Below are 13,308 nucleotides of genomic sequence, written 5' to 3'. Positions count from 1 at the left end.
ATACATGGCAGTAACATCATGAAATTTACAGCACCTTACAGCAACCAGGGACAGAGAGAGTGTTAGTGAGTTAATAACTCTGAGTGCTTATGCAAATAAGAAAGCAATTTGTTAGCTTTTCTGCTCTCTTTCTTTTTCTAATACCATTGTCAATCCCATTGTGCCGTTATCTCATAGATCACTAGCTAGCTAAACCAAGTCTTTGCAATAATTCAACACAATGGCATCATGTTACCACAAAGCATTCTGGACCTTTTAGATCTTTGCAGAAATAAACACCTTTGGCTTCTTTGTAACAAAAAATAAAAAGTGATTTGATTTTCTCTAGAAGAAAGCATTTTTCACCCAACATAATAATAGGTTAAAAACTCTACGGTAAATATCTGCCACTTACACAACATGCAGTGTAATCGAAAGCTAGTAATACATATTCAATAGAATGAATTGGACATAAAGGCAAAATCAGTCTAATGAGCTATAGCGCCACTGGTTGAATGACTTGCAGTCATGCATCATATCACATGAATGAAGATAGAAGTACTCTGTCAAAATGAAGCAAAGAAGCAAAAAAAGAACAGACCTGAGAGCCTATGTGGTGCAAATCAGAAGCTTGCTGTTTGTTTCTGTGAGCTGACTGTTTGGTCTACGTTGAAGTCTGAACAAATATTTGCTGCATAGCACACATGGTATTGAGCTAATTTTATGCGAATTTATTTTGAATTAACAGTTTTACTTCCAGTTCCCTGTTGTTTTGGAATTTCTGATAAATGACAAGCGGATGGGAATAGGAACAAAAGCATTAACAGCTTTTAAAATGATGTTCTGTTAACAACCCATCTGGGATTTTTCACAATTCCCAGGACTCTAGGTGCCCATGTCAGCTGAGAAAAGCATAGACATCTTCCATATCCTCTACCCGGTTAGCATCTCCATTTCGAGTCATGCAATGGGTCCTGATGGCTAGTTTCATTAAACAGTCGTTGATGGATGACGAGACGGCTGTGGCATGCTTCAGCTCTGAGATGCTTAAGCTCTGCTCTGAAACAGCGAGCCTGTGCTCCAAACGCCGGTCCCCTTTTAAGGTGACTTAGGAAGTGAGAGATGAAAGTAGGCATTCATTATGTTAAACACACATTCTTTCCTCAGAGGGAAACACTCTTATAAATGTCAGTGCAGCATGTGTGTTTACAGAGAGTGCTGGCAGTGACAGTGGGAAAATAGTGCACATGTCGGAGTCACCTTAAGTCACTTCTGAGGAAATGTTTTTTTTTAAGTTCAGGATGTGTATTTAGTGTTTATCGTTGTTCTCCCAGATAGCCTGTCTGGGTTTCTCAGAATAGTTAATTATAGGGATCTATTGAGTAAATCAAAAACATTGGAATTGATATCAAATGTCAAGGTTAGGTTTAGGACCTTTTTCTTCAACATTCCAATTAGAATAAAAACACACAAAAAAACACCAACAAAAACCTAAACAACCCCACACTATATCTAATTCCAGATTTTATGAATACAGACATAGCAAATATATTCCTGACCCAACACACATTCACCCTCGCCCCCAATAAAACAGAGATTTACATTTGCATTTACATATTAAAATGTGATTAGATATAATATTTATGTCACAATAGCTTTTACCTACTATTTAATTAATTCCAAGTCATGTCAAAAGTCTTGTGACATGCTCAGCTATTTCTTATAATAATTAGGTAAAACTGAGCTTTAATTTGTCTGGAATTAATTTTTAAGAATAAAGTATTACATTTCTATTCTTCTTATTCCTCTTCTTCTTATACATTTAATAAATAAATCAATAATTTATTGTATATATGTCATCCTATTAGTCATTATGTTAATGTGATTTACACCTAATTTATATTTAACCACTTCATAGGTAAATACTCTCTCCATCTTGGGCTAAAACTCACTGTCCATGGGGTTGATGTAGTCTGGGAGGTGAACAGCAGCAGCGGCGGCGGCGGCGGCAGCGGCGGCAGCAGCAGCAGTGGTGGATCCAGCTGCAATCAGATCTCCATATGGACTCCTGTGACTCGCCATCAGGTGGTAGTAATCAGCTGAGTTGGCTCCAGGAGGGGGAGGAGGAAGACTAAATAGCCCACGCTCCTTCAGGTGCTCATGGGTGACTGTAGAAATAGATGGATGAGAGGAGAATGTAGAAAATAATAATTCAAAAACACAATATAGTAACAAGGCAATACTTGCTGTTCAGACTTACACAAAGTGCATGTGTGTATGAAATTTTATGCAAAAGTATCTGGACTTGATAAATCAATCCTTGATAACCCTTGCTAATAAATCCTCAATGTAATTTATATGTAATTGTAATAAATCATTAAAAAGTATTATAATTATTTTAATTATTATTGCTATTATTATTTTAGTTGTTGTTGCTGATGTTATTGTATAAACTCGTTGAAAATGTCATTGTCAGCAAACGGGTTTCCCTATTTTTCTCTGTTCACATTTTCCCAGTCCAGAAATAAGCTCTGCCTCCCAGCTGGAGCAAAAATTTTAATCCGTTTTATTTTATCTTTTTCCCCATACAAGGCAACTCACATGGCAATTCATCATTAGCATTTCAACAAAGAGGTGGGGAGAAAGGGAAGACTTTGTCAGGATTTTTTAATGCAGCTTTAATCACAAACAGAATTACACACTGCTTATTTAATTGGTTCTCGATCAAGTAATAATCTCAGTTTTCCTACTACTTTGCACTTGTTTTTGGTCAGTCGGTGTCTTGTACGCTCAGTCATGTAATTTGTATTCTTGTCCACTCTTTTAACGACTTTATGCATGAATTGTCTTCTGCCTCAATAACTATATTAGATAAAAGCATTTGCCAAATGAATAAATAAAAACATAAACATAAAGCCCAAGTTTACACACAGCTGTCCAGTGGAAGCACTTGAGAAAAGCTGTGACTCACAGTTTCGGAGCTACAGCAATGCGTGGTTAACATCTGCACACGCTAAAGCTCTGTTAAAAGTGTCAGGGGCAATTAGAGTATGAGGGCCAAATCTGCTTTACACACTCACTTAGCCATACAGATCAAGAGCACAGCTTGCCATATGGTTCACATTTGCATACAGTTAAAATGTATTGGCATTGTGGAGCTCCTGCTGCACCCTTAGAGACATGCATGTGTGTGTGTAAGTATGTGTGCATGTGTTTATATGTGGGTATATGTGTGTGAACATATTGGGTGCCTCACAAAAAAAATTACTACTGATATAATTTAGTATAAGTTTGTTTAAACTGTGGGGTCTCACGCCTCAAACTGTGTGTAGTATCTTAACAAAAACAAATTGGAAACCCCTCTGCCAAATTCTGCTGCATTTTGAACCACATTTGAACACATGTGGATATATGTTTGTCAAAGGAATAACACAGAATAACATCATTTTAAAGATTGAGATGTTTAATGTCCTATTTTCAGTGTAATACAAAAAACAAAAATACTGATCATCTATCTACACAAACAAACACACACACCCACATATATATAAAATAAGGCTGTTGATCAATTTAAATATTTAATTACATTTAATTGAACAATTGTCATGAGATAACTCGTGATTAATCGCAATGTAATCACACATTTTTGTTTGTTCTAAATGTACCTTAAATTAACACTTTTTACGTTTTTAATACTCTAATCAACATGGGCATGGACAAATATGGATATTTTATACAAATATTTATCATTAGTGAAACCATACTTAACATAGAGCATGAAGACAAAATATTGTTGTGTTTTAAAGTTAATGTTTTAAAGTAATTACATTGTTTTCATTTACGTAAATCATCAGGACACTAAACGGAACTTTTGCTTTGCTTTCACATGGACGGTTTTAATTGCTCGATGTGTTCATCATGGCCGATTTTGGTGCTTGATTTAAGACTTATTCTATCTATCTATCTATCTATCTATCTATCTATCTATCTATCTATCTATCTATCTATCTATCTATCTGTCTGTCTGTCTGTCTGTCTGTCTGTCTGTCTGTCTGTCTGTCTGTCTGTCTGTCTGTCTGTCTGTCTGTCTGTCTGTCTGTCTGTCTGTCTGTCTGCCTGCCTGTCTGTCTGTCTGTCTGTCTGTCTGTCTGTCTGTCTGTCTGTCATGTGTTCATCATGGCAGATTTTGGTATAGAATAAGACTTATTCTATCTATCTATCTATCTATCTATCTATCTATCTATCTATCTATCTATCTATCTATCTATCTATCTATCTATCTATCTATCTATCTGTCTGTCTGTCTGTCTGTCTGTCTGTCTGTCTGTCTGTCTGTCTGTCTGTCTGTCTGTCATGTGTTCATCATGGCAGATTTTGGTATAGAATAAGACTTATTCTATCTATCTATCTATCTATCTATCTATCTATCTATCTATCTATCTATCTATCTATCTATCTATCTATCTATCTATCTATCTATCTATCTATCTATCTATCTATCTATCTCTATATATATGGGATTCTAAATTTATGCTTAAATTGAAAGCCTAAAATAATCACTTCTTAGCTTGCCTGCAACTCTCTGAACAGGGTCGGTTGTATTGGCACATAAACTGAACAATCAAATCTCACATTCAAGGCCATAGCCCTCAATCTGCATGTTAAAATACCCTCAGCTATTTTGCTCTACTGCTTCCAAGCTTTATTGCTGTCAGAATGTCCTGTGTGCTGCTTACTTAAGTTTTAAAACACAGATCCATTACTGTCGACAGACTGTAAAAGGTGATTTATCTGCTATTTGGCCTGTTCACCTGTTGTTGTAATTCAGCTCTGAAGAGAGAAGTGTCAGGGAGAAAGGAAGCTTAACTGCCTGCATGCTTTTTACTTGTTTTTAGCACCTTCTGACATGCACTCCAAACAAAAAAATGTCAGGGCACAAAAGCTCACATTTCAACTTTGGGTTTGTTTAACAAATTCATAGCATCTTTTTAGCAGTTACATAACGTATACACACACACACACACACACACACACACACACACACACACACACACACACACACACACACACACAGAATAAACAAAAAATAAAAAAGCCCTGCTTTGATGGTAAATAGATTTACCATGGCACGGGGTGTTCCAAAGTCTCTATTCATGCAGGAAATCAACATGTTTTAGCAAACTCTAACTTTATTTTCAAAATATTCTCTACATGAAATTTGCTGCATGAACACCCATTCTCGCTCCCACTCATAATCAACTACACCCTGTAGAATTTATTATAAACTAGCTTCACAACAACAGAACTAAAATTAACTGAAGTGAACATTCCTATATTACAGCATAAATGTAGTTTCAGAACTGAAAATGTTTACACTACAATAGAACAGAAGTTAATCTAAAACACTACAACAGAACTGAAACCGCACTACTCTGCAACAAAACAGAACAGAACAGAACTGAAACTGCACCACTTTGCAAAAAACAGAACTGAACGGAACTGAAACCAGCTACATAACAACAAAACTTAAACTAGAAACACTAAACTTAAACTAGATACACTATTGCAGAACTGAACTTAATTGAACTTAAACTAGTTACTTTAAAACAGAACTGAATTGAACTGAACTGAAACTGGCTACATTACAGGAAACCTGAACTAAACTGAAGTTAATTAAACAGAAACATGTTTAACTGTAGAAAAAAACAAAACAATGGCATGCATCAGAACATGGCATGCACCAAAGTGAGTAATATTTAGTTCACACAAAGTGTATGAAAGTGTGTGTGTGTGTGTGTGCACACTCACCTTCTGCAGGGCTAAGCCCACGGGCTGCTGAGATCATGGAAAGGGTTGGGCTGCCATGGACTGAACGCAGGTAGTGCTCCATATGGGGTGAAACGTAGGGGTGAGGGTGGCTGAAAGGCGACTCGGCCGGGCCACCTGGTGAAAGCCGGATCAGGGATATATCCGAGATAACTGGATTTCCTAACGCTGGAGCGCTAAGGAAAACAACAGAGGAGAAGCTGTTTAATAGGCACACACAAAATCTAAATAGAAAAGTGACATTCTTAACCATCATCTGTAAGCAATTGGGGCCAAAAAAGATTGATTTAGCTCTGAGTTTCATGTCAGAGGATCAGTCAAAAATCAGAACCACTCAATATTCTGGTAAAAATTCTCCAAGAAGAAGTTTAGGCACAGACTGAGACATATGATGGATCGTGTTTGGTTCTTCAGCTTGAGGCAATCCTCACTACATAAATCTAGGAGTAAGACCCAAGTCTCCTCCTGAATGAAGTTGACTTGTCTCATGTAGTCTGATCTACTTCATTAAATAACATGAGGTCATGTCTGCTGGTCCTGGTTTGAGATCTTGGGTTCAGATTGAGCCTTAACATTCAAGACCACAGTGGGGATTTTGAGTGAAACTCAAGAGCAAACTTGGGGATCATATTATTGGGTGTCAATCATGAACCAAAAGGCTGGTCTGTATAGGAGCTGTATAGCAGCTCCTTTTTGTACTTACAAGATTACTTTTGGTTCATTTCAGTAATAATTTGTCTGACTCTCCTTTACTGCACCATATAATAAGCAAGAGCTGGAGATAATTAGAAATTTCCTATAGATCTGATTACCGTTTATTTTTATCAGCCCTGATTGTAGCCCTGATTGTAGAACCCTGGTCCAGTTATATTTGGTTTGACATGATATCTTTTTATGGAGATGTCTAGATTTAAAAGGGTTTATCCAAAAGAACATGCAATTCTGATATCTGGCCTTCAGCTCACAAAAACAACAAAGCTTTCTCTGATGCCAAACTTCATTACACAAAGCACCTCAGTTCTCCTTGTCTTTCCGTCTCTCCCCCACTTGGAGAAAGAAATGACTGCACTGTAGCCAGGAACTGCAGTCACTCGACTTCCCCTTTACCTATTTCTTTCTTTATCCGTGCCTGATTTTCAACCCCACCAGTTTTTTTTTATGCTCCCCAGACCACACAAAGAAGCAATAGTATATTCATGTGGATTAAAAGAAACTGTTCGGTTTAGGCCTGCATGTCTCCTGCACTGTTTTATTAGCTTTCAGCATGCTTGGCCAAGATTTGCGCAAAGTTCTTAGTCCCCACAGGGTCAGAACACAGACATTGGTCCGGACTCCAGACTTTTTTAGACCCCCTTTAGACTATAGGACAAAAACAGCTGGTTGTGAATTCCATTATGACTTTTCTGTCTTTAAGCCCAAGCAAAAATCAAGTTTGTTTATAGAGATGGTCCCAAGTAAAAGAGCTAATACTTCTAATTAAGCAAAAATTATTTATTGAACCCTGTAACTTAAATATTAGGTAAAAAAAAAGAGTTTTCTAGATATTTATATTTTCTGGATATTAGTATTTTTTTTTTAGGTCCACTGATAACAACAAAGTGTCTCACATTGTACTTACTTTCTGTACTGCTATGAAATAGCCCTGAACCCGTTCACTTTCCACTGAGTGGCTACAGACTTCCACGTTTTTTTTTTTTCTGAAGCCTTCAGGGTTACACATACACTTAGGCCCACTGAAAAGACTCCAGTGTTGCATGCCAGACAGCTAAACTCACACAGTCAGGCACAGACTCCTAAGACCTTAACAACATTAATCTAACATCCTCCGTATGGATCTGATCTATCGGCTCTGGCTTCAGTATGATCTTATCTGCCTTGAGCAAACTTACTGGGTTCTAGTCCAGCACCCAGCACTCCATCAAACTTTCCTGTCTACAGATAGTTTCATCTCACCTGACATTCGTCCAGGAGACATGAGAAAAAAAATTGATTCCAAAGGACTCTTGCTCAGGAATCTTCAGGATGTCATAGAATGATGACATTCAGCTCTTCGCCTGGAATGGATCTCGATTTATGAACTGTCTGACACAGTAGACATGTTGTATCGATGAACTGATTCCGTCTGTTCGAGTTTTCCACTAGCTTGACATCATTAAACTTTATTAAATTGGTTCTTGGCCAGTAAGTCATTAGTGGCTGGGATATGTTCCACCCTGTTTTAACAACATGATCACTTGAATTTTAATGTTGGAAAATGACAGAGAAAGTGTTGTGCAAATAGCATTTCCTAAAAAGTGTTTTGAATTAGTGTATGTAATGTCAATGAATAAAGAAAACACGCCCCACCCTGGCAGAGCCTTAACAAATAAATATTTGTATGATTTCCGTTGGCGAAATAGAATTCTTAAAAAAGTGTAGTTAAGTTTCACAGGATAAAATACTAGCAGCATGGAACAATATCAGATCTTTAACAAATTAGATAACTAATGTAATTTCATTTCCCAAAATTCACAGCGGTTTTTCCAGCATCAATGCTTCTCATTTACCTACAAAGACGAAAGGTTTCCCAATCAGAGTACAGGTTAGCTGAACATTTACTTGGCTATTGCAGTGTTCAGACCAAATAAAAAATCTGTCTAGCAGAAAACACATATCTGCTTCTTGTAACAGTAACTTGTCCTTTGTGATTACTTTATCCTGGTGAACTTTAGGTAAGCCATTTTAAAAAAGGAGAAAGTGGGAATGTGGATTATTGTGTAGATTGTAGTGAAATATTTGTTTGTTCTGAAGCTTTGAGATGTGTAATTTAATTGCCCTGTTTTTGGAATGTCTGATATTTCCCACTGAGTGTAATAATAGTAGCACACTGCAATTATGCCACAGACAAATAGCTTTGGTTTTGATAGTCAGCAATCAGTCTGTGTCATAACACTGCCCTGTGTAATAGCAACACACACAAACAGTGGATTTTTTTTTAATTCCCGAGCTTTTGATGCCAGGCTATTGTTGAGGATGGGCTGCTATGCCAGACTCCTGGGATGAGGACATTGTTTCAGGTGCCTGTGCTAGTGTGGCATTCATGCCCGGCAGATGGACAGTGCACCTGTTTTGGCATTTGCCAGGAAGTCAGGTGCCCACGTGAGCCCATTGTCTGGCCTTTCAGGCTAATGGAGGCTTGAGCTTCAGCCCTAATACCCATTCACAAACGCAACAGGACGTCAGTGGCTAGATCATGTTGGTGCCTGGCACCACTGAGTGTCATCATCACTCTGTGTTAGGGTGTAAATTTCTCAGTGCATGGCATTGAACACGGATGTCCATATCATGCTTAGTATCTACACGTGCGCACACACACACACACACACACACACACACACACACACACACACACACACACACACACACACACACACACACACACACACACACTTTCAACCATACAGAGGTCTGTATTAAGAAAGAAATGTGCAACTTACATTTTCTGCAAATCTTAAGCTTTTATCACAACTGCATTTTTTTAAATTAAAGATTAATAATTTAGTTATTCAACTATTCTCATATTTATTTGGTTGTTTAAGTCAGTCATGAATATACGAGATGTGTCCATTTTTGAACTGCTAGTGCAGCTTGTCAAGATGGTGAAAAAGGCTAAAATAGCATATATACTATTCATTTATTATATGTGCTTACTTAAATATGAGTGCAACTAACATTTAATAACTGTATGCGACAAATTTGTCTTTGTACTGTAGTTCGAGCTATATTAAACTAAAAAAGTGTTTCTTAATTCCCTACTTTGAGCAATCCCATATGGGTTCACAATCCCTAATTTATGAAACCCTGTGAAAATAAATAATACAATTTGATAATATATAAATAATTAAAATATAAAATTATAAAAGTATAATAATAATAATAATTATAATACAAATAACTATTACCATAACTATTGTCTATTCACACTGAAAATTCCAATATGGCATTGTGGGTAAAAAGTATATTTGCAGTCTAATTTAATAGATTTTGCTTTGTCCCACTCAAATAATATAGTTGCCGCAGGTTAAGTACAAGCACATCTGAATGCTTTCTAGAGGCTTCTAGTTTTGTCTGCTTCTCCTTTAATGATATATCAAGTGCAAAATGATATACTGCCAAATAATGTGAGTGAATAAAATTTTATTATATATAAAAATAAAAACAAAAACAATTTGATCTAGTACACTATAAGGTATATCTTTGATATGTCCCTCCATAACAGAATCCATACATTTTGGACAAATGGGAATCTGCCTGTTAAAACAGGTCCAGAGACCATTATGAAACCTAGATTGATCAATAAAAATAAGTATACAAAATAAAGAAATAGATGGAACATAATCCTAAAACCATAACGGATGTTCGGTTGTGTAGAACCTTCACTACGACATGCAAGACTGAGTATAGTATATATTATACTGTACGTCTAAAAACGTAGGTAGAGGTAGAAATTCATTTCCCTGGTACGCAATTTTTTAATTGAAGGTGCGTGACTGTACTTTTTACCATGTCTTTAGAAGCTTACTGGAGGTCTCCAGTAAAAATAGCAAAAGCTCCATCAGACATCATGCTACATTTCTCTCTTCAGTTTAAAGCCCTGTCTTCAGTTCTGACTTCTAGTCCTTTGGCTGCATTCTCACACTGAGCAGCCCAGAGCATGGGAAGAGTGTGTCAACATGTGCGAATCAGCCCATGAGACAAGTGGGTGGCGCACTCCATAGCCCCCGGCCCTCTCTGTCTCGAGAATTCCCACAGTGCACTACTGCTCCACTCCTGAAATGAATCATCCCATCCTCTGTCATTCCAGCCACTCAGAGAGGCAGCAAATGGTTCTAAGCAGAAAGAAAACCAAGGGAAGTTCCTGCGGTGCAGTTTGGGTGACAGCTCTGACAAAATAACCAGCGGCCTCATTACGGTATATGCAAACAGTGATGAAGCGCACTGTATGGAGATGTCATGTTAGACGATTAGAGCAGGGACCTCTGACACAGTGTGCCGAGACTGTAACAAAGTGGCTTGGCTTGCCACAGGCGACACTGTGCTTAATTTGCCGTGCAACGTCCCTGTAATTAGATGAATTTGGCACAGGCAGAGGGAAAGACAGCTAGATCAAAGCCTTGATGAATTAGGGGTCCACTGTCAAGATCACATCACATTAATCAAGGTAGCCAAGTAGCACGACACGTCCATCCCCCCACGCTGTACTCGCCACTGCGTATGATGAATAGGCTCGCTGCTACCAGGCACACCATATGTATCACCATCAAAATCTGTGAATTTAAATGTAAGAACACAACTTCCAGATTGTATTGATTTATTCGGCCCCTTTCTTAAGATAAACCTGCCTCTGAGGCAGACCCCGTTTCTAGCTGAGGAAAATAAAATAGTTTGAGATGAGCATATAGTACTGACAACAAAGTCTAACTTTAAAACTTGTTTGGCCCACTTCAGTTTATACAACACAAGCTACCAGTAGTAAATTCATATTGGATGTGTGGAACAACTGAGGTCTTTAGGTTACCTACATTACTGTGGAAGTCTAGGGTGACATTTCTGACCATAAGGATTTGGTTACACTGAAAGGGAAAACATTGTGTTGTTGTGATCTATGGAAAACTGATGCAAAAGTTAATTGGAAGAGCATGTCAACTAGAATGTTTCTCTTTTGGCTAAGGGTGGTGAAAAAAATATGAGGATCTCCACATGGAATGTGATTTGGAAAGGAAATGTTTGAGATTTTTGTGTGTTCCAGTGGTCAAATATTCATCTGTCTTTGATATTTTATTGGCCTGTAATTGCAAAATGACACATTGTCTTGGGTTATACTGTGAGAAAATATATCTGTACATAATAAAATATATATGATTTAAAGAGATTCAACTCAGAAAACAGATCTAAATTAAGTCATATCTGTTGAGCATCTACTCTGTCAAATGGAATTTTTATTACTTGATCCCAGTAAAGCACACTGTGTTCGTTTTTTTTTTTTTTTATTGTGACTTGGGCATGAATCAGCAATTTTTGTAGAGATACAGTAAAGAAATCATTGCTTACCCATGCAAGGGGTGAAGGCCATGAGGTTCGTAGTGGTATCTTCCTTCATGGTGACGTATGTCGATGGGGATTGGTGTGTGGAAAGTCGGGAATATATGATGAGGCCCTGCAGACAAGACAGAGACAGAAAGAAGGAGAGAGAGAAGAAAAAATCTGTAAGAAACTTCAGAAAAAAAACTTTCAAAGCCAACTACTCTACTGTAAAGTCGAGTCTCAGAGCAGGCTGAGCAGTTTCGTGTAAAATATTGGCACTATCACACAAGAGAAGTGGAATAAATAAATAATCAAAGTCATCCTAAGAAATCCTACATCTTAGACATAAAAGATATCCAACTGGGCTTTCGACAAAGACCTGCAGCCAGACGGTCTTTGAACTAGCGGGAATGATAGACGCTATCAAGGAGAAGTGCGGTCTCGACACAAACCAGAGTTGACAGCAGGGGAGAAGATTTGCTCTGACCTGTTGTAGTGGTGCAAACTACACAACCGTGCTCACTCACACATACACCCAGTTTCATGCACAAATACCCACATTCCCACATCTTTAATGGCCATAAAAAAAGGACAAAAACCTCAGTTAGGAAAAAAGAAAATCGGATTTCAGTTTTGTTTTCTTAAGGAAGTGTAGACTCAAAAGAAAAAAGTTGCAGTGGTAGAAACAAAAGAAAGCCTCTGATGCCTTTGAAATTAAATACAGCCTCATTAATAAGGAGAGTGTGTGCTGCTTAGCAACTTTTTACTAGGCAATACCAATGCTTGTGACGCTACGTTTACATTCATCCTCGTTTATATGAGCTTGGCATTTTCTTCATTACGGCTCTTTTTGTGGGGAATTTTTATTTGGAATGAAAAGGAATCAAAATCACCGCTTTCCTGTAATAAATACTCTCCTGGCTCGGGATGGCCCATTAAATCCAAGCAGGCCTTCATTAGCGGTTGTGATAACGAGACACCACAGTTGATCTTTTGCAGGACCAAGTTTGTTTTTAGTGCCATAACAGTGTGGTTATTTTTTTGGAGTCTTTAAGTCTTTTACAGAGTTTTGTTTCTAATTAGCATCAGTGTTCCTGTAAGTCCTTTTTCTTTCTCTTTTTTCCCTCTACACTTTGTTCTATGAAAACATTAACACCACTGTTTCACTCACTTGGCAACAGTATCAGATCAGGTTTCTTAGGCTTTTAGCACTCTGGACTAATTGTAAAATGCTGACATGCTGACATGGGGGGATTAATAGACAGGAGATAGGAAAGAAAGATATGAGGCTCGCCTCTGATGTTTTCTGGATTGTATTAAAATTCTTCAGTAAGAGTGGGAGTTTGGGAGAGGTTAAAGGTCATGGATCATTACCTATATCTGAGAAGCCTGTGAGGGCCTCCAGGGGGCCAAACACTCAACAGCAGTATGAGTCAGCAC

The 13,308-nt window shown here is 37.8% G+C and overlaps 1 protein-coding gene across 1 annotated transcript in view; it reads right to left on the bottom strand.

The window, feature by feature from the left end:
* The window catches only part of gli2b (GLI family zinc finger 2b), a 76,792-nt gene that overhangs the window by 20,126 nt on the left and 43,358 nt on the right, over nt 1-13,308 (bottom strand). The window contains exons 3-5 of the mRNA XM_083557967.1: nt 11,896-12,001; nt 5,788-5,981; nt 1,932-2,147 (exon numbers count right to left, since the gene is read on the bottom strand). Of these exons, the coding sequence (XP_083414093.1) occupies nt 1,932-2,147; nt 5,788-5,981; nt 11,896-12,001 (516 nt within the window). The remainder of the gene's footprint in view (nt 1-1,931; nt 2,148-5,787; nt 5,982-11,895; nt 12,002-13,308) is intronic.

Source organism: Silurus aristotelis (assembly GCF_946808225.1).
Source record: "Silurus aristotelis genome assembly, chromosome: 13".
Taxonomy (NCBI): Eukaryota; Metazoa; Chordata; class Actinopteri; order Siluriformes; family Siluridae; genus Silurus; species Silurus aristotelis.
The sequence above is the reverse complement of the archived record's forward strand: the minus strand, read 5'-3'. Positions and strand labels throughout refer to the sequence as shown.